General features: G+C 48.4%; 1 protein-coding gene across 1 annotated transcript in view; it reads left to right on the plus strand.

Annotated features, from left to right (window-relative positions):
• The window catches only part of SHCBP1L (SHC binding and spindle associated 1 like), a 1,202,144-nt gene that overhangs the window by 1,121,068 nt on the left and 54,641 nt on the right, over positions 1–26,435 (plus strand). Inside the window, exon 9 of the mRNA XM_069233348.1 lies at positions 17,399–17,521. Within this exon, the coding sequence (XP_069089449.1) occupies positions 17,399–17,521 (123 nt within the window). The remainder of the gene's footprint in view (positions 1–17,398; positions 17,522–26,435) is intronic.

Consider the following 26,435-nt stretch of genomic DNA (forward strand, 5'->3'; position numbering starts at 1 on the left):
TTGGGGTTAGTTCCCCATGGTGGCAGCAGCAGTATTTCTGATAGCAATCCTGTTAGAGAGCAAGATTCCAGGAATCTGCATAAGATAGTCCCCCCTTACAAGGAGGGGGATGACATTAATAAGTGGTTTGCTGCACTTGAGAGGGCCTGTATTGGTACAGTTGGTCCCTCAAAGGCAGTGGGCTGCTATTTTGTGGCTATCTTTCACTGGAAAGGGTAGGGATAGGCTCCTTACTGTCAGAGAAAGTGATGCCAATAACTACAAAGTTTTGAAAGATGCACTCTTGGATGGATTTGGCTTAACCACTGAACAATACAGGATTAAGTTCAGAGACACCATGAAAAGAGTCTTCTCAAGACTGGACAGATTTTGTGGACTGTTCAGTGAAGGCCTTGGAAGAGTGGTTGCATGGCAGTAAAGTTTCTGACTATGAAAGCCTGTACAATCTTATTCTGAGAGAGCATATTCTTAACAATTGTGTGTCTGACTTGTTGCACCAATACCTAGTGGACTCTGATCTGACCTCTCCCAAGAATTGGGAAAGAAGGCAGACAAATGGATCAGAACAAGGGTGAACAGAAAGGTTCATACAGGGGGTGACAAGGATGGCAAGAAGAAGGATGGTAAGTCTTCTGAGAAGGGTGGGAACAAAAGTAAGCATTCTGAGTCTTCATCAGGCCCACAAAAATCCTCTGGGGGTGGTGGGTCCAAATCCTCTTCTAATAATCAACCTAAAAAGCCTTGGTGTTATTTGTGTAAAGTCAAAGGCCATTGGGCAAGTGATTCCACTTGTCCAAAGAAGGACACCAAACCTCCCACCACCACAACCTCTGCTGCAAACTCTAGTGCCCCTAGTAGTAGTGGTAATAGTGGTGGGACTGCTGGAAACAGTCAAAATAAGGGTGTAGTTGGGTTCACTTATGGGTCCATCATAGAAACTGGGGTAGTGAGTACCAAGACCGTTACTGTCACACCTGGTGGCATTGGCCTTGCCACACTGGCTGCTTGTCCCCTTACAATGGATAAGTGCAGGCAGACAGTTTCAATAAATGGTGTTGAGGCTCAGGCCTACAGGGACACAGGTGCCAGTATCACTTTTGTGACTGAAAACCTAGTGTCTCCTGAACAACACATCATTGGACAACAGTACAAGATTATTGATGTCCCTAACTCCACTTCGCTTCTTCCCTTAGCTATAGTACAGTTTAGTTGGGGTGGAGTCACTGGCCCTAAGCAGGTGGTAGTATCACCTAGTTTACCTGTAAACTGTCTCTTAGGTAATGGCCTGGAGGCCTCAGGTTGGGCTGAGGTAGAGTTTAATACCCATGCAGCCATTCTGGGTATCCCTGAGGAATTGCTTCCTCTCATTTCAGCTGAAATGAAAAAGCAAAGGAGAGAAAAAGGCCTGAAAACTCAGGATCCTTCTCCAACAACAGGTAAAAAGGGCATCACAGTATCCCTTACCCACCCTCCCATTCAGGATACCATTCCTGTGGTGGGAGAAACCTCTCCTGGGGTGGCACCTGTACCAAGGGAACCATCAGCTGGCACAGCTTTACTACCTGAGGTGGAAGTACCTCTCTGTGGGATAACTAATATTGGTGAGAAAAAGTCCACCATTTTAGTTAACATGGAGCATCCCTGCAACCCTCCCAGAGAAACTTTAGTGCAGCAACCCTGCACTGCCTCACAACACTTAGGACAGCAGCCCTGCCCTAGTGTGGAGCTCATAGGACAGCCTCCATGCCCTGCTCCAACTCAAGAGAAACAGGAACCCTGTTCTCTCTTGCAGCCATATGGGCAAAGTTTTTGCCCAGCTATGGCTTTACTGAGACAGCATCCCTGTCTGGCATTCTCATCATTTGATATAGGTCCAGTGGACAATTCCCACTGCTCTAAACTAAAACATACTAATAGGAACTCTGAAAATATAACTTCACATTGCTGGCTAGCTAAAAAACTTCAAACAGGGATGTTTACATCCCCACAGGGAAGTAACCATATAGTGGATGATAAAGGGAGTAACCAATCTATTGCAGAGCTACTCTCTATTTATCACCACTTAGACAATAAAGGCTTAACTGGCCAAGGTTAGCCTTATTGTCCTTCGTTTGGGGGGGTGTAGGAAGGTAGCCTCTTTCTAGCCTTGTTACCCCCACTTTTGGCCTGTTTGTGAGTATATGTCAGGGTGTTTTTACTGTCTCACTGGGATCCTGCTAGCCAGGGCTCAGTGCTCATAGTGAAAACCCTATGTTGTCAGTGTGTTTGATATGTGTCAGCGGGATCCTGCTAGCCAGGACCCCAGTGCTCATACGTTTGTGGCCTATTTGTGTTCCCTGTGAGGTGCCTAACTGTATCACTGAGGCTCTACTAACCAGAACCTCAGTGTTTATGCTCTCTCTGCTTTCTAAGTTTGTTACTGCAGGCTAGTGACTAAATTTACCAATTCTCATTGGCACACTGGTACACCCATATAATTCCCTTGTATATGTTACTTAGGTATCCAGGGTATTGGGGTTCCAGGACATCCCTATGGGCTGCAGCATTTCTTTTGCCACCCATAGGGAGCTCAGACAATTCTTACACAGGCCTGCCACTGCAGCCTGAGTGAAATAACATCCACGTTATTTTGCAGCCATTTTTCACTGCACATAAGTAACTTATAAGTCACCTATATTCTAACATTTACCTGGTGAAGGTTGGGTGCCAAGTTACTTAGTGTGTGGGCACCCTGGCACTAGCCAAGGTGACCCCATATCGTTCAGGGCAAATTCCCCGTACTTTGTGAGTGCGGGGACACCATTACACGCGTGCACTATAAGTAGGTCACTACCTATGTATAGCGTCACAATGGTAACTCCGAACATGGTCATGTAACATGTCTAAGATCATGAAATTGTCACCCCAATACCATTCTGGTATTGGGAGGACAATTCCGTGATCCCCCAGGTCTCTAGCACAGAACCCGGGCGCTGCCAAACTGCCTTTCTGGGGTTTCCACTGCAGCTGCTGCTGCCAACCCCTCAGACAGGATTCTGCCCTCCTGGGGTCTGGGCAGCCCCAGCCCAGGAAGGCAGAACAAAGGATTTCCTCTGAGAGAGGGTGTTACACCCTCTCCCTTTCGAAATAGGTGTGAAGGGCTGGGGAGGAGTAGCCTCCCCCAGCCTCTGGAAATGCTTTGATGGGCACAGATGGTGCCTATCTCTGCATAAGCCAGTCTACACCGGTTCAGGGATCCCCCAGCCCTGATCTGGCGCGAACCTGGACAAAGGAAAGGGGAGTGACCACTCCCCTGACCAGTACCTCCCGGGGGAGGTGCCCAGGGCTCCTCCAGTGTGTCCCGGACCTCTGCCATCTTGGAAATAGAGGTGTTGGGGGCACACTGGACTTCTCTGAGTGGCCAGTGCCATCAGGTGACGTCAGAGACCCCCTCTGATAGGCTCTTACCTCTCTTGGTAGCCAATCCTCCTTTCTTGGTAGCCAAACTTCCTTTTCTGGCTATTTAGGGTCTCTCCTCTGGGGTATTCTTCAGATAACGAATGCAAGAGCTCACCAGAGTTCCTCTGCACTTCCCTCTTCGACTTCTGCCAAGGATCGACCGCTGACTGCTCCAGGACGCCTACATAACCGCAACAAAGTAGCAAGAAGACTACCAGCAACATTGTAGCGCCTCATCCTGCCGGCTTTCTCAACTTTTTCCTGGTGGTGCATGCTCTGAGGGCTGTCTGTCTTCACCCTGCACTGGAAGCCAAGAAGAAATCTCCCGTCGTTCGACTGAATTTTTCCCCTGCTAACGCAGGCACCAAACCTCTGCATCACCGGTCCTCTGGGTCCCCTCTCATCATGACGAGCGTGGTCCCTGGAACACAGGAACTCTATCCAAGTGACTCCCACAGTCCAGTGATCCTTCAGTCCTAGTTTGGTGGAGGTAAGTCCTTGCCTCCCCACGCTAGACTGCAAACCTGTGTACTGCGTGATTTGCAGCTGCTCTGGCTTCTGTGCACTTCTCCAAGGATTCCTTTGTGCACAGCCTAGCTGTGTCCCCAGCACTCCGCCCTGCAGTGCTCAACCCTCTGAGTTGGACTCCGACGTCGTGGGACCCTCCTTTTGTGACTCCGGTTACACCAATCTTCTAAGTGCCTGCTCCGGTACTTCTGCGGGTGCTGCCTGCTTCTGCGGGGGCTCTCTGAGTTGCTGAGCGCCCCCTCTGTCTTGTCCTCCAAGGGTCGACATCCTGGTCCTTCTTGGTCCCCAGCTGCACCCACAAACTTCTACTGCGACCCCTGCAGCTAGCAAGGCTTGTTTGTGGTATTTCTGCGTGGAAACACTTCTGCAACCTTCAGCACGCCGTGGGACATCTTCCCTCCAAAGGAGAAATTCCTAGCTCTCTTTGTGTTGCAGAATCCTAAGCTTCTTCCATCTGGAGGCAGCCTTCTTGCACCTTCATCCGGGGTTTCCTCAGCTCCTATCCCCCCCCCCCCCACCCCCGCCTCCCCGGACACTATCGCAACTCTTGGACTTGGTCCCCTTGCCTTGCAGGTCCTCAGGTCCAGGAATTCGACTTCAGTTCTTTGCTGGTGTTTGTGGTTCTTGCAGAATCCCCCTATCACGACTATTGTGTCCTGTTGGGGTAGTAGGGGTACTTTACTCCTACTTTTGAGGGTCTTGGGGTGGGGTATCTTGGACACCGTGACTGTTTTCTTACAGTCCCAGCGACCCTCTACAAGCCCCGATAGGTCTGGGGTCCATTCGTGATTTGCTTTCCACTTTTGGAGTATATGGTTTGTGTTGCCCCTAGACCTATGTTCACCTATTGCATCCTATTGTAATTCTACACTGTTTGCATTACTTTTCTTACTCTTACTTACCTGTTTTGGGTTTGTGTACATATAACTTGTGTATATTACTTACCTTCTAACTGAGGGTACTCACTGAGATACTTGTGGCATATTGTCATAAAAATAAAGTAACTTTATTTTTAGTAACTCTGAATATTGTGTTTTCTTATGGTATTGTGCTATATGATATAAGTGGTATAGTAGGAGCTTTGCATGTCTCCTAGTTCAGCCTAAGCTGCTTTGCCATAGCTACCCTCTATCAGCCTAAGCTGATAGAAACACCTCTATTCTACTAATAAGGGATAACAGGACCTGGCACAGGGTGTCAGTATCTCAAGGTACCCACTATAAGCCAGGCCAGCCTCCTACAATAAAGACCACCTAAGATCTGTTGGAGGACTAGGTGTGGGGTCTGAAGGTGAAATGTACTTGGCAGGTGTCTAAAAAGGTCTTCAACTTCCTTGGGTTACTGTTGAGCTTCAGCTTTGCCCATCCAGAGGAGTATACAAGAACCCTTGTTATAAAACGGCTAAAGACTGATGATGCAAGGCATTTTCCTTGGTCGGGTTTTGAACTAGCAGCATCAAGTTATTAACAGCAGTCATCAGCTCTTGAACTTGAGACATTTTTTGGACTTTATGTAGGAGGCTGGCCTGGCTTATAGTGGGTACCTGATGGTACTTACACCTTGTGCCAGGTCCAGTTATCCCTTATTAGTAGATAAGTAGTGTTCTAGCAGCTTAGGCTGATAGAGTTAGCTATAGCATAGCAGCTTAAGCTGAAGTAGGAGACATGCCAAGCTCCTACAATACCACTTATATTATGTAGCACTATATCATAAGAATCACAATACTCAGAGTTGCTAAAAATAAAGGTACTTTATTTTAGTGACAATGTGTCAAAAATATCTCAGAGGATATACTCCCTTAGGAGGTAAGTAAAATACACAAAAGATACACACAAACCAGAATCAGGTAAGTAAACAGTTAGAAAAGTAGTGCAAACACTGTAGAATACAATAGGATGCAATAGGCCTAGGGGCAACACAAACCATATACTAAGAAAGTGGAATGTGAACCACTTAGGGACCCCAGGCCTAGTGTAGTGTGTAGAGGGTCGCTGGGAGTGTAAGAAAACACTAAGGGTTTCCAAGATACCCCATCCCAAGATCCTGAAAAGTAGGAGTAAAGTTACCCTACTTCCCCAGTAACACACTAAAGTCGTGATAGGAGATTCTTCAAAGACAACAACTGACTGCAAAGCACTGAAGATGGATTCCTGGACCTGAGGACCCGCAAAGGAAGGGGACCAAGTCCAAGAGTCACGAAAATGTCCGGGGGGGGGGCAGGAACCCACTAAACCCCAGATGAAGGTGCTAAATGACTGCCTCCAGGTGGAAGAAGCTGAAGATTCTGCAACAACGGACGATGCCAGGAACTTCTCCTTTGCACAGAAGATGTCCCACAGCGTGCTGGAGGATGCAGAGTTGTTTCCACACAGAAAAACCCCAAACAAACCTTGCTAGCTGCAAAGGTCGCGGTTGAAGAAAATGGGTGCTGCCCGGGCCCAGGAAGGACCAGGAGATCGTCCCTTGGAGGAGGAGACAGGGGGGGCACTCAGCAGCACAGAGAGCCCACACAGAAGCAGGCAGCACCCACAGAAGTACCTGAACAGGCGTTCAAGAAATCTGAGCACGCCGGTTGTCTCAACACTACAAAGGAGGGTCCCACGAAGCCGATGGTCAACTCAGCGAGTTGAGCAGTGCAGGACGGAGTGCTGGGGACCTGGGCTATGCTGTGCACGAAGGATTCCTTGCAAAAATGCACAGAAGCCCTAGCAGCTGCAGTTCACGCAGTACACAGGATTACTGTCTAATGTGGGGAGGAAAGGACTTACCTCCACCAAATTTGGACAGAAGGACCTCTGGACTGTCGGGGTCACTTGGATCCAGCTCCTGTGTTCCAGGGACCATGCTCGTCAAGATGAGAGGGGACCCAGAGGACCGGTGATGCAGAAGTTTGGTGCCTCCGTTAGCAGGGGGAAGATTCCGTCGACCTACGGCACGACCATGGCTTCCAGTGCAGGGTGAAGGCAGACAGCCCGCAGAGCATGCACCACCAGGAAACAGTCGAGAAAGCCGGCAGGATTAGGTGCTACAATGTTGCTGGTAGTTGTCTTGCTACTTTATTGCGGTTTTGCAGGTGTCCTGGAGCAGTCAGCGGTCGATCCTTGGCATAAGTCGAAGAGAGAGATGCAGAGGAACTCTGGTGAGCTCTTGCATTCGTTATCTGATGAGAAACCCACAAGAGAGTCCCTAAATAGCCCTCAGAGAAGGATTGGCCACCTAACCAGTTAAGCACCTATCAGGAGATGTCTCTGACGTCACCTGCTGGCACTGGCCACTCAGAGGCCTCCATTGTGCCCTCACATCTCTGCATTCAAGATGGCAGAGGTCTGGGACACACTGGAGGAGCTCTGGTCACCACACCCCTTTCCTTTGTCCGGTTTCGCACATTCCGATTTTGCGGGTCGGTACCGACTTGTGAAATGGGAATGCGACTCGCAAATAGGAAGGGGTGTTCCCTTCCTATTTATGATTCACACTGCGATGTAGAATTGCTTTGTGACCGCGAACGCGGTCGCAAAGCAATTCGCAGTTAGCACCCATGTGAAGTGGGTGCTAACTCATTCGCATGGGACCCCTTCCCCTTTGTGAATGTCGCCATAAATATTTTTTCAGAGCAGGCAGTGGTCCAAGGGACCAGTGCCTACTCTGAAAAAATGAAACCAAATGGTTTCATTTTCCCGAGGGTATTGCAACTAATTTTCCTTTAAGGAAAACGGACTGCAATACCAAACAAAAAAAACTGCTTTATTGAAAAAGCAGTCACAGACATGGTGGTCTGCTGTCTCCAGCAGGCCACCATCCCTGTGAGTGCAGGGAATCGCAAGGGTTTCGCAAATTGCGACCCACCTCATTAATATTAATGAGGTGGGTCTTTGCGACCCCCTTGCGATTCACAGGTGGTGTCAGGGACACCATTCTGCATAAGGTTTTGAGACTCGCAAATTGCGAGTCGCTCCGACTCGCAATTTGCAATTTGCAATTCGCAAAACCATTTCTTTCTACATCTGGCCCTTAGTAACTTTGCACCTAACCTTCACTAAGTGAGGGTTAGACATATAAGTTACTTAAGTGCAGTGTAAAATGACTGTGAAATAACGTGGACGTTATTTTACTCAGGCTGCAGTGGCAGTCCTGTGTAAGATTTGTCTGAGCTCCCTATGGGTGGCAAAACAAATGCTGCAGCCCATAGGGATCTCCTGGAACCCCAATACCCTCTGTACCTAGGTACCATATACTAGGCAATTATAAGGGTGTGTTCCAGTGTGCCAATTAGAATTGGTAAAAATGGTCACTAGCCTGCAGTGACAATTTTAAAGACAGAGAGAGCATAAGCACTGAGGTTCTGGTTAGCAGATCCTCAGTGACACAGTTAGGTACCACACAGGGAACACATTCAGGCCACAAACTATGAGCACTGGGGTCCTGGCTAGCCGGATCCCAGTGAGACATACAAAACACACTGACAAATAGGGTTTCCACTTATGAGCACTGGGGCCCTGACTAGCAGGATCCCAGTGAGACAGTAGAAAAACCCTGACATATACTCACAAACAGGGAAAAAGTGGGGGTAACAAGGCTAGAAAGAGGCTACCTTCCTACACTTTATCAATTTTCAGAATCTGCTGGCCTTGCAACATGTCAATTGCTGGTCTTCTGAGTGACGCATGATTAGTAGAATTGGCCGCTTGTCTCCAGAGGAAGTCTCTGATGCCAGATTATACAAGTAGCCCAGCAATGCTCCAGAAAATAATTCAAACAAACACAAATGATGGACGGAATGCAGAACCAATCAAACATTAACCCCCAGTCACAGATCTGGCTTTAATCTATCAATTCTTTTGCTCACCACGCCACCCCAGTTTGGACCCAGCCATATGCAAATCAGTCTTGACACTGTTCCCCATGCTTGCTATGCCACCAGATTTTAGCTAGCCTGGCTGTTGAAGGGTGATACTCTGAAAACGGTCCGAGGATGCTTGTTTCTGGTCCAGGGAGGACCTGGCCTGGCAGTTCGGACTGGACTGTTCCCATGGGGCACAGGGTCAAGACTGATTTGCATATGGCTGGGTCCAAACTGGAATGGTATGGCAAGCAAAATAAATGATGGATTAAACTCAGGTGTCTGACTGGGGGTGAATGTTTGATGTTGTTCTGCATTCCGTCCTTCATCTGTTGTTTTTGCAATTGTTGCCCTGAGAAGGGTATTCCCAGATGTGGGTCCCATGCTTGCTATGCCACCAGATTCAAGATAGCCTGGCCAATAAAGGATGATACTCTTAAACTGGTCCAAGGATGCTTATTTCTGGTCCAGGGAGGACCCGGCCTGGCAGTTTGGGCTGGACTGTGCCCCTGGGAAATAGGGTCAAGACTGATTTGCATATGGTTGGGTCCAAACTGAAATAGCATGGCAAACAAAAACACTGATGGAATAAATCCAGATCTGTGATTGGGGGTGAGTGTTTGATTTGTTCTGCGTTCCATCTATCCATCATCTGTTGTCCAGAAAATAACCCAGAAAGAAGAACAAGCATTTGCAATACAATGGGTCGCACGTTTGCTTGAGTTAGAGCTATAAGTGTTGTAAATTCCTAACTGGACTTTTCTTGCCACATATATTTAAAAAGAGAAGTAAAACAGTTGACATAAGCAAGCCGATTCAAAGTGCTACTTCTGCAATGAGCATGAGCGCGAAGGAGAGGCACAAAAGGATAAAGAAGTTCGTTCACAGTCAAACATATAGGCAAATGTGCAATTATCCATGTAACAGGGTTGATGGCCAAGGCGGTAACAAAACCTTCCCAAGGAGGGACAAACTTAAAGCATTTACCAGTGATAACAACGGATTTTTGAAAGGCAAGCCCACAAGTGAGTGATAGTGATGGGTGTGCGGTGGGCGTGTTTAAAAGCCCACAGATAGATTACAACTGACCAGAGTGCTTGCGCGCTCGACCTAAAAAAAACGACATACCAGAAAATACCTTCTAGCGGACCAGGCCAAGAAGCAGGGAGAATAGCAGAAGAAAGGGAACTGGAGAGAGTCCATTGGGTCCAGTGAGCGAGCAGATATTTGAGAACAATTGCGATGCAACTGAATTTAACACTGGATCTCCCTTTTATAGTGGAAAACAGGAGGGGACCTCCTCCTAAAAAAAGTTTGGCTATCTTGGATTGGAATAGAATGTTAAATAACATTCTCTTCCAGGGGATCCCATCAATAGTCATAAACATTGAATATTCCCGCCCTTGTGCGGGGACCCTGGAGCATACATAAAATACACACATATAAAGTATGAAATATGCACGAAAAATATATATATAGCATTTTTAGTAGACAAATTTTTCATACTAAACTCATATATACATGTGTAAAACAGCAATGCAGGCTATAATCATAAACAGGCTAAAATGCTTTATTTCTATGAAGTTCTTTTTTTTTTTTTTATCTTTATAAAATTACAATAGAGAATAAATATCTACCCAAGCCCCAAAACTGGGCTTAGGGAAATAAGCAGTAGTAATCACTAGAGAAAGAGAGAAAAAAAACTACATTGAAAAACAATGGAGCATTCTTAGCCAATAGGCTGCATGCAGGTTAACACAGGAGAACCATAAAAACTTTGGCACCGTGCCTTTAAGACCCTGAGTTCCTCCAGTATCCCACCATGCCTCAGGGGTGAAGGAGAGGTGACAGTTGGTTTACAGTTAGGTCAGTTCTTTTTTCCGGCTTCTTCTGAGAGGATCCTGGAGCATTGAGCTCTCAGTTTTTCTCAGAAAAATACTTTAAAACAGCGTTTTTTCCTATTTTACTCGACATCTAACATCATTGTCTGAGTTTGGCAGTTTTTTCCTGACAGAAAAATGCCTTCCCTTTTTGTGAAATGCCCTTCCTGTGGGAAGAAGAAGGCCCAGTCAGATCCACACACTCTTTGTATTGTGTGCCTGCCTCAGAGTCACTGCCCTGACACTTGTAAACACTGCAAGAACATGTCAAAGAGGACTCTGAAGGACAGAGAAAAGACCAGGCTTCATGGGCTTCACGAGAGGCAGAAAACATCATCCTCTTCGCTTCCCAGGCAGCCAACAAGCCACTCTCAGGAGAGAATGGCTAGGTCGACTTCAGCAGGTAGGAAAGTACCTGTTTGTTCCCCGTCGACGTCGTCGCTGCCACCATCTCACTGCCATAAATCGCCGTCGACGGCGACCCGCCCGACGTCGAAGGATACGGCGTCGAGAGAACATGGCCATCGCAGGGGCATATCTCCGTCGACGGCAACGCACCGATCGACGTTGAGCCATCACCGGCGCGTCCATTCGCCGCCGAAGGCCTCGCACCCCTCGACGTCAAGAGACACGATGTCGAAATCGCCACGGCGGCGAGAGCGAGGTCATCCGCCGTCGGCCATACACCGCTCCACGTCGAGGCACACGACGGCGAGCAGGTCGAGATCCAGAGATCGCCGTTCAACGTCGAGGCACTCAACGTCGAGGCAGGAACAACCGGCGGCGCTCCCTTCGACGTCATTACAGCTGTCGACGTCGACACAGGTTTTACCTGACTTGCAGGGAGTAGAACATCGACTTCCGCCAGCAGATAAGACTGCTCCATCTCCAGTGGTCTCCATTAGGAGTGGTTCATCTCGTTCGAGAGCGGCATCATCGGGGCATGTTTCACCCATCAATTTGTCACCAAGATGGTTGGAGAGCCTTAACAGACCAGCGGCCTCCCCGGATTCGCAGTATTCACAGATGTACTCTCCTACTGCCTCTCTCCCGAGAACACCATCACCGACAGCGCGGGCAGGACGGGCTCGTTCTGCTTCTCGCCAACCGACCACGAGGCCTGGGCACTCTGTTACAGCGTCTCGCAGCAGGTCACATTCCCAGCGACGATCTAGGTCACGATCAGGACACAGAAGATCGCCCTCTTGGTCATCGTCAGGGTCATCCGTCGGACGATACTCCCCCACCTTAACAGATTCTCCACCAGCTAGAGTTTCACCGGTGGATGACATCACTACTTTTAATGAGGTACTTTTCAGGGGAGCACAGAAGTTAAATATAGAGGTTCCAGAACCATCAACCTCCTCATCAGTCATTTTTGAGACTCTACAACATAGAGCAGTTTCGAAAAAGCTACTGCTGCTAGTGCCTGGTCTGTTGCAGCCAACCATGGACACTTTTTTGGCGCCAGCCACCCTCAAATCTGCTCCTGCTAGGATTTAGAAAAAATATAAAGCGCCTGATCAAGATCCTTTATTCCTCCACGGTCCCACCGGACAAAGAGAGCAGACATCTAGACTCTCTGGGGAGAAAAATGTGCGGCACGGCGGCATCTGTCATGAAGGTCTCCAGCGCGTCTGCACTCCTAAGCAGATATGACCGTTCTCTGCGGGACTCTCTCAACAGGTTCACAGAAAAATTACCTAGGGAAGATAGACAGGACTTCCAAGAGATCCTTCAAGAGGGATGTCTGGTATCCAACCAAGTCATCAGCGCAGCGGCAGATGGGGCAGACTTAGCTGCACATGGGTACGCACATGGAATCTGTGCAAGAAGGTCTTCCTGGTTGAGATTGACTGGTTTAAAACAGGAAGCACAACAGCGCATCCTAAATCTTCCATTCAACGGGAACTCGCTGTTTGGTACCCATACGGACGAAGAAATGGCGTGCATGAAGACTGAAGTGGACACCATGAGGGCAGTAGGCCTGGAAAGGAAGAAGGACTTCAGGCGGAGGTATAGGACTCATGACAGGCGCCCTTTCCAGCAGAGGGTTCAAACCCCTCGCTGGTCCCAGAGGCCACAGCAAAGGCAGGGACGCCCTCTTTTGCAGGCTCGTAAGGCCACAAGGGAACGAGGGTCAAGTAGACCTCAACAGTCCACACCAAAAGCGCCGGCCAAGCAATGAGAACTCGCTTCCCTCAACACTGTGCACCACTCCGCAGATTTTCTTCACGAGTGGCACTCTATCACAAAAGACAAATGGGTGCTCAACATTGTCGAAAATGGCTACTCTCTTCTTTTCAGACAACCTCCAACGCACTTGCCACCAGCCAAATGCAATCCATCTCACGTCAGCCTATTGCGCAAAGAGGCTCTCGCCCTCTTACGAAAGAAGGCAATAGAAAAAGTTCCACTTGCGCACAGAGGAAAGGGGGTTTACTCCCGTTATTTTCTGGTCGCGAAAAAAGGCTGAGAGGGCGTTTTCAGACCGATTCTGGACTTACGGCTTCTGAACAAGTACATAAGAAAGCAAAAGTTCAGGATGCTGGCTCTTCACCAGATTTTCCCTCAGCTACATCAGGGAGACTGGATGTGCTCCATCGACCTGCAGGATGCATACTTTCACATCCCGATAGTTCCCAAGCATCGGAAATTCCTGCGCTTCCAGATAGCCTCACAGCACTATCAGTTCAAAGTGCTACCATTCGGCCTGAAATCTGCCCCCTGCGTCTTCTCAAAATGTGTGGCAGTGGTAGCGGCACATCTTCGAAAACAAAAAATCTTCATCTACCCATACCTAGACGACTGGCTACTGAAAGCCTCCTCTCCGGAGCAGGCGAGAACCCATCGGGACATTGTGCTCAAGGTTTTCGAGTCTCTAGGTCTTCAAGTCAACTACCAAAAGTCCACCTTGATTCCAACACAGAACCTCCACTACCTGGGAGCTATACTAAACACAGAGCTCCAAAGAGTGTATCCTTCGGAGGAACAACAATTCTCAATAAAGAAAAAGTGTCAAGACCTGTTAAGATCCGACGCACCTACGGCCCGTCAGGTGACATCTCTGCTGGGCTCCATGGCATCATGCATTTCCATTGTCCCGAATGCCAGGCTACATATGAGGCCTCTCCAAGAGGCGTTGGAAAACAACTGGAACCAAAGGACAGGTCGCTGGGAGGACAGAGTGCCGGTACCGATAGCAGCACGTCAGTCATTGCAATGGTGGATGCACAAACCTCACCTATCAGTAGGGGCTCCGTTTCACCAGGTAATTCCATCCGTCACTCTGGTAACGGATGCGTCTCTTCAAGGATGGGGGGTTCATCTAGGTCCCCTTCAAGCTCAGGGCCTGTGGTCCGACAACGAAAGGAAGTACCACATCAATCTGCTGGAGCTCAGAGCGGTCCATCTGGCTCTCAAGTCTTTTGCTCCATCGATTCAGGGGAAATCTCTCCTAATACAAACGGACAATACAACCACAATGTATTATTTGAACAGACAGGGGGGAACGAGATGCCTACCCCTATCTCGGGAGTCCCAAACAATCTGGCATTGGCTCCTGGCCAGAGGAATGTCGCTTACAGCGGTTCACCTACCAGGTCAACAAAACGTGGAAGCAGATTTCCTGAGCAGACACCTAGAGGACGCCCACGATTGGGTCCTACACGGCGAAGTTGTCGAAGACATCTTCGCTCAATGGGGTCGACCTCAATTGGATCTCTTCGCAGACGAGGTAAACAAGAAATGCCCAGACTTTGCATCTAGGTTCTACCGTCCGGGATCTCGAGGGAATGCCCTGTTGATCGACTGGTCAGGGATATTTACGCTTCCACCGATTCCCCTCATACCGGCATGGATCAACAAACTTTACAGATCCAGCACCAGAATGATTCTCATAGCTCCGCAATGGCCCCGTCAATTCTGGTACACAGATCTCCTCGACCTATCGGAACAACCTCACAGGAGGCTGCCGGGCAGACCGGATCTTCTGAGCAGGATGGAGGGCAGGGTTCTGCATCCAAACCTACCCTCTCTGAGCTTGACAGCATGGCTCCTGAATTCCTGCAGTATGGGCACCTAGGGCTCTCGCAGGAGTGCATGAACATCTTGAAAGAGTCCAGACGACCTTCCACGCGGCGTTCTTACGCGTTTAAGTGGAAGAGGTTCTACATATGGTGCTGTCAGCAAGGTCAGAATCCCATACGGGCTCAGGAGGACGTCATATTGTCTTACTTACTCCATCTGGCAAAGTCCGGTCTGCAGGTATCATCTATTAAGGTACATTTGTCTGCCATTACAGCCTATCGTAAGTCACCTTCTCAGGAATCCTTCTTTATGAAACCAGTAGTCAAGGATTTCTTGGAAGGTTTGAAAAAAGTTTTTCCGCCCATTCGGAAACCCTCCCCACCATGGGAACTTAACATAGTACTGTCAAAACTTATGGGCCCTCCTTTCGAACCTATACACAAAGCCTCTTTGCAACACCTTACGTGGAAGACAGCTTTTTTGGTAGCCATTACTTCCGCAAGGAGGGTCAGTGAAATTCAGGCTTTGTCCTTTAACGACAATAGAGTAGTTCTGCGAACTCACCCATCATTCCTACCGAAGGTGGTGTCAGAATTCCACATCAATCAGACTATTTCTCTACCAACTTTCTTACCCAATCCGGAAACTCCGGCGGAGAAAGCGTTGCACTCCCTAGATCTGAAAAGAGTGCTAAAATTTTATTTGGATAAAACAAAATTGATTAGACATTCCATCCACTTGTTTGTAAATTATGGTCATTTGAGGACAAGAGAGGCAGCATCTAAACGAACAATATCAAGATGTATAGTTTCTTGTATTGTTAATGCCTACCAGTTGGCTAACAAACAACTACTTGCTAGACCTAAAGCGCATTCCACAAGAGGAAAAGCGGCTACTGCTGCCCTCCTTAACAATGTTCCAATATCTAAAATTTGTAAGGCTGCTACATGGAAGTCTGTACATACATTTACTAGACATTACTGTTTGGACTCAGATGCAAGAGCAGACGCCCAAGTGGGGCAAGCCTCTCTGAGAAATTTGTTTGCATGATACATATCTATTCCTGCACTTCTATTGGACAGTCCGCAGAGTTTAGGGATGGGCTTGCTAATCTATTCAATGTTTATGACTATTGATGAGGATCCCCTGGAAGAGAAGGATAAGTTACTTACCTGTAAATCCTAGTTCTCTTCCAGGGGTATCCTCATCAAAGTCATAAACAACCCACCCTCCTCCCCGGACGCATGTCTCCTAGAAGTGCAGGACAGACTATCTTTCGAATCGGCTACACAGATTGTCACCGTAAAAAAGTACTGACCTAACTGTGAACCAACTGTCACCTCTCCTTCACCCCTGAGGCATGGTGGGATACTGGAGGTGCTCAGGGTCTTAAAGGCACGGTGCCAAAGTTTTTATGGTTCTCCTGTGTTAACCTGCATGCAGCCTATTGGCTAAGAATGCTCCATTGTTTTTCAATGTAGTTTTTTTTCTCTCTTTCTCTAGTGATTACTACTGCTTATTTCCCTAAGCCCAGTTTTGGGGCTTGGGTAGATATTTATTCTCTATTGTAATTTTATAAAGATTAAAAAAAAAAAAAACACGTCATAGAAATAAAGCATTTTAGCCTGTTTATGATTATAGCCTGCATTGCTGTTTTACACATGTATATATGAGTTTAGTATGAAAAATGTGTCTACTAAAAATGCTATATATATATTTTTCGTGCATATTTCATACTTTATATGTGTGTATTTTATATATGCTCCGGGGTCCCCGCACAAGGGCGGGAATATTCAATGTTTATGACTTTGATGAGGATACCCCTGGAAGAGAACTAGGATTTACAGGTAAGTAACTTATCCATACAGTGCAATGTATAAATTACTGTAATGGTCAGAAATCAAGTCCGAGACCAGTAATTAAACCCCTTATCACAGTTCTTTAAAAATAGTTAAATGAAGAGTTCTCCCACATGCGAAGTCTTTAAAAAGGTGGCATGCAGGGAGTATCGTCCCATACTCTGCTGCATGATCAGAAAACACAACACGCAAAGAGCCAAGGTGGCACTGAGCGAAGACACCACCACATCCTCAGTGCGAGACAGGTTCTGCAATCCGAGCCGCAGGAGGAAGCTGCCGCGGCACAGCCCACATCATGCGGTGAGAACAAGGTAAGGAAGACATACTTACAGACTGTGTCAGAGCTGTTATGGCTTTTTAATGGAGTTTGAAAATCGGCGTGGGAGTATTATCTCAACAACTGATTGATTCAAGCACGTGACTCTTTATAGGACACGAAATCTGGAGAGTTGATGTTTACTGGTAAGCAGTTGTTTTGTTTTGTAAGAGACCTAAACCAACAAATTAACCTATCCTGTTATGGAACCTACTGACTGACTGTCTCTGATGCAATTCAGAGTGAGCTCCATTACAATAGAAGACAACAAAGACAGTTGGAATTAATGTTTGATGTGCAGGGGAATGGGACATGGATGTTGGCGCAGAGGCACAGTCACCATTACAATGACTTTTACATTAAACAGTAATTAAAATATTCTACTTCACACCAAGCATGGCACTAGGAAATTTAGACCTGCCAATTGTTAAAACTGCCTTTTCTAGTAAAGTGAAAATAGTCACACTTAATTATTTGTAAATAAAGGACATTTTCCTTTACTTGATAGGGAGCCGGTGTTGAACTGTATCCAGGAAGTACAGCGATTTTAGAGGGAAATGAAATCCACCACTGTAATAACTTCAAAATGGGGGACATTTTAAAGAGAACCCTTGGGGGAATTAATGTGAAGGTAAGAGAGTCTTTACAGAACTTGTTTGAAATGCTTTCAACATGGCCATGTTTAAATCTGTTATAATAACTCACATATTGATCCTCTTACGTTCTCAATTCTTGGGAACCACTTAACTGCCTTGGGCCAGGGAAAAGATCTGACTCATACTGTGTATATGTATTGTGAAATAGAATACAATATCAATCTCGCCTGCTTGTGTCTGGTCACAGTTGCTTCTTGCCTTGCACATCAGTCCCCTGTTTTTATTTGTCTATATTGCATTAAATTGCTTTTCCTAGATAGGAAAAGATGGACTCCTGGGCAGAGTGTTCACACAGTGTCTTTATTAGACGATCCAGTTTCCATTTTAAAGATACAAAATAAACTGGTGAGCAAAGCATGGGATTGGAGGATGGAAACCCTCGCCCCCTACCAGTAGCATACTTTATAATCAGGTTCCTCCTTACGCAACTTGCCTATTGGTACATTGTAGGCTCCCTTGAGAGCACTCTATGGAACTTTTTTATCCAGTGCACAGCTCCTGAAAGAAAATTCTTTCAGTCACTGTGTGAGAGTTGAGGCAGTACTTTGCTACTCTCAGAAGGACGGAACCAAAAAATACAGAAACGTGAAGTGGTTGGTTGCTAATCTAAGTATTTTTTTTTAAAGGGGATACCTCCCCGTCACATAACTCAAAAGGTATAGGTTGGTGTGTGCAATACAATGCAGTGCCATGATTTGTCTGCATGTTTCTGCCTCCCACTGAAGGAATTTGTGGCTCAGTGGCATTTGTCAGGACAAGTCTTTTTAGGTCAGCCCTAAAGTCCTTTTTGATATTTTAATAGTCTGCAGCCCTGAAAGAAGGGAAGAGCTGATATGGCACGTAGATCGCAGAATTCATAGAGGACTGGCCACCTTTGCATGCAACACAGTAGAAACTATTTTCTCATCGTTTTGTGACAGAAGTCTGAAGCTATTAGAAGTAGCTGCATCATGTGCAAGGTCAAATGAGCTCTCTCAGTGTATATACCATTGAAGTATTATATAGTAGGCATACTCATAGTAGTCCAATGATGCACTTTTGGATACATTACAATAAATAATGCATCCCTGGAACACCACAAGCATCGAAAGTGACACAACACTCCATGCAGAGAGGTGCGGTATGCTTACTAATTGGTAGTACTAGTCATTTCACCTAAAGGGAGTCCAGAATGCCTAATGTATTGCAAGGAAAACTTTAGGCAGTCACTTAACTAAATAAGGGGGTCATTATGACCCTGGCGGTCACTAGATGGCCAGAGTCATGGTCACGGTCGGACCACTGCCAAAGTGGCGGTCTGACTGCGACATGACCGTGGCGGAGCTGCGGCAGTTGTAATCTGCCAGGGCAACGCTGCAAGCAGTGCTGCCCTGGGGATTACGAGTCCCCATCCGCCAGCCTGTCCATGGTGGTAAACACAGCCATGGAAAGGCTGGCGGTATGGGGGCCTCATGGGGCCCCTGCCCTGCCCATGCACTTGGCATGGGCAGTGTAGGGGCCTCCATGCACAGCCCCATCGTGCATTCCACTGTCCAAATTACGGGCAGTGGATTGTGCGATGGGTGCTGCTGCACCCACTGCACCGCCACATTGCAGCCAGCTACATTAAGAGCCAGCTACAATGTTAAGGCCCTGTTCCCAGCTGGGCCAGTGGGCCAAAACTCTGTTTATGGGGAAGCCATAATGCAGCCGGCGAGGGTCAGGCCTCAGAGGATGCGAGATGGCATTGGCGGGCAATGTCATAATGAGGGCCTAAGTGTTTAATCAGATTATTATTTTGTATTTTTATTTTGAGCAGGGCGACTTCTCTTACTGGTAAATACCGGTATCACCTTCTACTTCCCAGGTTCTGCCCTTCATAGATGGGTCCTCATAGGTGGTTACTCTGGTGAATTCAGATGTCTAAAACCAAAATTGGCTCCTGATCTCTTGGCACGGCTCTGCCCAAAGTCCCTCTTCGGTGCAGAGAAAAAAAGGCACCTAGACGGATGGAATCCAAAAAAGCAACCAAACAGACTTCATAAGGAACAAATTAAAAAATATAAGCCATTCTCCCTCAACTAAAGTGAGATGAAGATGAAGAAATTCTTGCCAAAATAATTTTCAACATCACCGTCCACTCCATCTATGCCTCTGTCATCAGCTCTTCTGCCGTCCAGGAAACTAAAGACCTAGTCCCCAGCTCCCTCCCTCATTAACACCCTTACCTTAAGGACAGTTGCAGTCCGCTCGTTACTTCAACATAATTAACTCTAAATTTCTTTACATTCACTCTACCTTCTTTGTTCTGCCTTCTCCTTTCCCACTCCTTGAATATGCATACAAAGTCAGGGCCTACCATTCTCTTGATTAAGAATCATGGTGGTTTCTCACTTACTGCTGATATTCCCCTAATGGAAACTACTATCCTAATGTTCCTGACATTGTCCTTATTATGACAATGGAAAAGTTATTTTAAATGAGGTTGATACAGTGACTTAAAAAAAAAAAAAAACTTTGGACTGTCCCTTTACCTCCTGTTAGGGTTTCTCTGGAGCCAGTTACTGGGTGTACCTTGTCTCTTGTGACTTAAACTTCACTGGTGGCCACTGTACTATCCTTTGCATGCATCACTTCGCTGTTGTCACTTTTTGCATGTTTCAGTCACATGAGCACTGTGTTGTCCCTATACTCTATAATATTGCACCCTTTGTATATTCTGCTTGAAGTACATTTTGCTGATATATAAAACACTGCTTTTTAAATACTTAGTTGTATATTCTCCTATTCTCTAAGCATTGTCCTTGCTTGGTATTTATAGAGGAACCTGTCTAGTCCAACAGGCATAATTAAGTGATTCTTCAGTTTTCAAACATTGTCATAAATTATCCTAAAGGGACCACTGTTCTACTTACTACTGTTGACGATGACCTTGTCATCGCAGATGTTCCCACATGCAGCACCGTTGATAGCTCGTATTTGTATTCCATCATAGTCTGTGCCACTACCGATGTTGACTCGATCCTTAGTAAAGCACTCAAGACAGCAACCGTTGGCAGTGTCGACCATCCTTTTAACTCCACCATACACTGCAGCCATGGTGACGGCAGCAGCATCAACAGTGACGATCATAGATAGCTTTACTTGATCTTTAAAAAAGAATCCTAAAAGCACATAAGATATTAACAATACAATAAATGTGGTTGCATGATAAAAAATAGAAGCCAATCCATCAGTAGATATAATTCCAGAATTTCCTACATTTGTGAGTGTAAAAACTATAATTTCACCAGAATTTAAAACCTAAGCAGATTCCTATGCCACAAAGCATGTTTCAGAAAGCAACAAACACTAAAACAAACGAGAAAGGAGCTGAGATGTTCAAGAAACAACAAGGCAGGCTTGCACTTAACACGCCGGCACTCCTCGAAGCAGAAATTAAAAATGTTTACAAAAAAGAGTAAAATGTAATAAATCTTGCACATAATGCTCATTACAGGGACATATCATGAAGGCTGACGAATCAAACTGACCAAGAAGAAAACATGAGTTTCTTCAGTCAGTAAGAATGGGTCCCACTATGGTGGTCATTATGACATTGGCGGTGACAGTTAAAGTGGCGGTAATTCCGCCAACAGGCTGTTGAGAACTCCCATAGACAGCCAATGTACCACACCATCTGCCAGGGCCGTAACACCACGCACCACGGCAGTAGCCACCAACAGCCAGGCGGAAGACAAGGTGCCACCCACCAAATCATGACACTGCAATCCGCCACGATTTCTGGGGCGGTACCAACGGCATTAAAGGCCTGGCGGAAACACATCACAGAAAACAAAAGACTCAACATCAGAGACACAGAGAAGATCAATGCCACCATGGAACCGGAACTGCAAGTCTTCCCGATGCTCTTCTACGACATGCTCCACCTGGAACACCGACAAAGACGATGACGGTGAGTACAGCCGCCTAGCACACAAGGGATGGAGGGAGGAAAAGGAGAGCAACACACACACGCACAACACACACCATTCAAACACTCACCATACACACAACCAGCTGCAGACATAAAGCAATGGCACAGGAAACACAGCATAATAATGCAAGGACTACAGTAAGGCAGTACTGAGAATGTAATGAATGGGAACATCCACCAAACAAACCAATTGGATAACAAAGAGATACAATTGTCCAGAAAGGGCCAATGCCCAGTCCAAAGTACATAAGGCCCTCATGGCCACAGGGCCAAATTGTTTCCTGACAACATCCACACAGAACTGTGCAGGAACATCATTTTGGAAGTGGGCAGGCACCTCAGGGGGTAGGGGGAGGAGGGAGACACCTCAGCTGAAGTCGGGAACTTGCCCACTGGTTCTGGAGGGGGCTCCATGCCCATTAAGGTCCCAGTCTCTCAGGTGGGGTACTTGCCCACTGGTTCTGGAGGGGGCTCCATGCCCATTACTCATTGCTGGGGAGTGCAAGGTCACAGTCTCTCAGGTGGGGTACTTGCCCACTGGTTCTGGAGGGGGCTCCATGCCCATTATCCTTTGCTGGGTAGTGCAAAGTCACAGTCTCTCAGGTGGGGCACTTGCCAACTGGTTCTGGAGGGGGCTCCTTGTACAGCAGTCCCTGGAGTGTGGCCTACATGCCCTCTGCTGGAGGTGAGGGCTCCGTGACCACTGGTGGTGGTGGTGTTGGTACCCTGCCAGCCTCTGCTGAAGGTGAAGGCTGCTGTGTCTCAGCTGGGGAAGGTGCCTTCTGGGCAGCCTCTCCAGGAGGTGAGGGCTGCTGTGTCTCAGCTGGGGAAGGTGCCTCCTGGGCAGCCTCTGCTGGAGGTGAGGGCTGCTGTGTCTCAGCTGGAGGTGAGGGCTTCTTCCCTTTCCTGCAGGAGGTGAGGGCTTCTTCCCTTTCCTGGCAGGAGGTGAGGGTTTCTTCCCCTTCCTGACTGGCGGAGTGGGATCTTTCCCCGTCCTGGCTTGTGGAGTGGGATCCTTCCCCTTCCTGGCTGTTGGAGTGGGATCCTTCCCCTGTCTGGCTGGTGGAGTGGGATCCCTCCCCTTTTTGGCTGGTGGAGTGGGATCCTTCACTGTCTTGCCTCCATGACTAGGGGGTGCCTCCACTGTCCCCGTGGACTGTTTGGCTGAGGTGCTGGGCTGGGTCGTAGGGACCCTGCTCTTACGGGCAGGACTGGGGTTGTGGGGGAGGATAGAGGCCAACTTGGGCAAGGAATAGCTTCTTAGGGACAGTGGGGCCAGATGAGGGCAGAGTGATGGGAGTGGAGGTTGAGGGAGTGGTTGTTGGAGGAGTACGTCTGCTGGACTTTGGTGCAGGTGCATGGGCAGTGTGCTGATGTGAGGTGGATGGCTGTTGGGTGTCTGAGTGCATGCGTTTGTGTCCTTTGGGGGGGGGGAGACAAGGTGGGAGAGGACACGGGACGCATGGATGGATTTTGTGGAGGTGTCTGCTAGTGAAGTGTATGTGCTGCTTGGTGTAGTGATGCTGGTGGTGGATGTTGAAGCAGTGTGTGCAGGTATAAGTGCAGATGTGGCTGTGGAGGAGAAGGGGGAGACAGTGGATGTGGTTGTATGTGCAACTATCTGGTGTTTGCGTGAGTGTTTGTGAACTGAAGTGTGGTGCCTTTGTTTGACTGTGCCACTCTTGTGTGATGTCTTGTGTGCTTGCTCGTCTGTATGTGTGCATGGGATGGGTTAGGGTTGAGGAGACTGGGACTGGGAAGTGCTAGTTGGAGGGAGGATGGTAGGAACAGGGACAGTGGCTGCCATCAGAGAGGAGGACAGAGCCTGAATCAATCTCTTTCTGATGGATACACCTACCTGTGGATTCCTCACCTAAAGAATTCTCCCCTTGCGCCAGCTTCAATGGAAATTTCTTCTAGCTCTGCATGTCGACGATGACGTCACAATCGCCCGACTCCACGCGACGCCGTATGACGTCATCTAGGCAATAAGAAGCCCTCGTCGACGTGCAGACGTCAGTTCCCTTTTTTCCGTGCCTTCGAATAACGGTTTTTCTTCGAGGCTAACAGGGAGCTACAGTTGCGCATCTGTGGTTACAATGTCGCAGCCAAGAAAATCTGGTTTTAAGCCTTGTAACCAGTGCAGGGGTCGAATGTCGGTCACTGACCCCCATGAAAATTGTATCTGGTGCCTTAGTTCCGACCATGAGGTCGAGTCATGCAGTTCCTGCCAGCGCATGAACCCTAAGGCGCTTAAGGAAAGGGAAGCTAAATTGTTCCTGGCCCGGTCCAAGAAGAGGAAGGAAAGGCGACATCGGAGAGAGTCCTCTTCGAAATCTTCGAGGACTCATCATCGTCATGGAGACTCTTGGCGCCGTCACGCCTCCCGGCGCCGATCGAGTAGAGGTCGGTCCAGGTCCAGATCTGCATCTCCGTCAGCTCGCCGCTGTCCAACGTGGGAGATTAGCCCGACCGTCACTCCTCCGCCTCCTACGACTTCACCTTTGTCGGTGTTTGAAGTCGAGCCTCTTCAGGAGCCGGCGGCTTCTCCGGAGCAGGAGTTGCCTGGCCCATCATCGGCTTCTGTGCCGGCGCCGACACCGACACCGCAAGCATACCCAGCTTTCCCGGCGCCGGGTACGGATCCTTCGGCATTTTTAAATGCCATGTTCCATGTCTTTTCCACCATGGCGCCTTGTGGAGGGCATGCGGGTCTGTCAGGCCCTTTGGGTGCTCCGGCTCCTTGGAAGCCGACGCCCTTCATGCCTTTTTTGCCGTCTGGAGCCGCTACGGCGCCGATGCCCTTGGCGTCACCAAGGAGACCAGCGACGCCTACAACGTCTGCAACTCCGCCACCAGTGGATTCTCCATGGATCCCGTCTACTGTCAAGGTGCCTGTGGCGCCGGCGAAGATCTTTGTCGTCGGCCGACGCCTTATCGACGCCGGGTCTCGAGTCTAGACTCCGGTCCAGACGTCTAGCTTTGCGCCTTCTAGAGGAAGAGGAGTATAGCAGGCAACATCTGGAAGAAGGCCAAATCTTGGAGCCTTCGGGTGATTTTCAGGGGCTGGACACTGCGAGCGGTATTGATACTTCCCCTGAATGGGATTTGGCTTCCCCTGGGGAGTATACTGAAGAGGGTACATCTTTTCATGCAGTAATAAGGAAGGCTGCAGACTTTTTAGATCTTCCTCTTCCGGCTGCTGAGGTGAAAAGGAACCTTTTGACGGAAGTGCTGCATCCGGCCTCTGTTGTGGCAGAGCCTCTCTTGCCCTTCAATGAGGCTCTCCTGGACCCCATCAAGGACATTTGGAAGAAACCTGTGACTTCTACAGCTGTCAACAGAGTGGTAGCAAGGCGCTATCGTGCGGCTCCAGTTGACCCGGACTTCCTCTCCAAACATCCAACTCCGGAGAGTTTGGTTGTTCAGGCTTCCTGTTCTTCCCGATCCTCTCCTGGTTCGTTCCCCGGGACCCCTGCGGACAGGGAGTCAACGAAAATGGACCACGCTGCAAAGAAGGCCTTTTCGTCATGCAGTATGCCCTTGAAGTCGACCAATGCAACCTGCATTCTGATGGATACAACTACCTGTGGATTCCTCACCTTATGAATTCGATCCTTGCGCCAGCATCCGATGGAAAGTCTTCTTCCTAGCTGTCTACGTCGACGAGGACGTCATAATGGCACGGCTCCGCGTGACTCCGTCTGACGTCAACGTGCAAATAAGAGGTCCTCGTCGGCGTACTAACGTCAGTTTTTCCTTTTTCCGTGCTTCGACGCCAGCGTTTTTTTCTTCCTGGCCCGTTGGTAACTGTAGCGATCTCTTGAGGTTACAATGTCGCCTCCGAAGAAGTCCGGGTTTAAGCCGTGTAGGGAATGCGGGGTTCGGATGTCAGTGACCGACCCCCATTCGGACTGTATTTGGCGTTTAAGCTCCGAACATGATGTGGAAGGTTGTTCTTCGTGCCAGAACATGAATCCGAAAGCTCTGAAGGAACGCGAAGCGAAGCTCTTCTTGGCCAAGGCAAAGAAGAAGGAACACAAGAAGGTTTCTTCCCATGCTTCTCCCAAAAAACATAAGAAGCGGCGTCATCATGACTGTCGGCGCTTTCATGACTCTCAGCGCCGTTCGGAGCGGAGCCGATCGAGGAGTCGTTCGAGGTCGAGATCTTGTTCGTCACGGTGCCAGAAGACGTGGGAGATGAGTCCTACGGTCACGCCTCAGCCGGAGAGTCCGGGGTTGTCACCGGCGCCTTCAGTCTATGAGGTCACTCAAGGTAGTCCTTGCTTTTCGCCGGGGCCGAGGGATCCTGATGTTCCCCAGATGTTCCCCAGACATCTACACAGCAGTACCCGGCTTTCCCGACTCCAGGGACGGATCCGGCCGCATTTTTGAATGCGATGTATGCTGTTTTTCAATCCATGGCCCCTGCTGGTGCCATTGGCATTCAATTTGGGCTTGCCGGCGTCGTACAGGGCTGCTCCATTCATGCCCTTCTGCCCTACAGAGCCTGGTGGTCCAGCACCGGGGGTTTCCCCTGGCAGGAGTCCTTCGCCTGGGACTGTGGATCCGTCGGCTTCTTATCCGACTCCTTCTCCGCGCCATCCGGCGTCATTGATGGCCTCATCCAGACCGGCTCTATCTCCTTCTGTTCATTCGGCTTCGAGGAGGTCATCTGCCAACTTCGGGCCGGCGCCAGCTCCAGTTGAATCTGGGAGCCTTCCTGAACCGGTTCGGGGTCTGAGATCATCGGCGTCGATGGAGTCCTTGTCGACGCCGGCTCTGGAGACGCATTTAAGATCTCGGAGGAAGGCGTTGAGGCTTCTGGAGGAAGAGGAATACAGAAGGCTTGAGGAAGGTGAGATAGAGCCTTCTGATGATTTCCAGGGACTTGACACTGCAAGTGGTTTGGATACTTCCCCGGAGTGGGACAT

The sequence above is a fragment of the Pleurodeles waltl genome, chromosome 4_2, assembly GCF_031143425.1.
Source record: "Pleurodeles waltl isolate 20211129_DDA chromosome 4_2, aPleWal1.hap1.20221129, whole genome shotgun sequence".
NCBI classification, from domain to species: Eukaryota; Metazoa; Chordata; class Amphibia; order Caudata; family Salamandridae; genus Pleurodeles; species Pleurodeles waltl.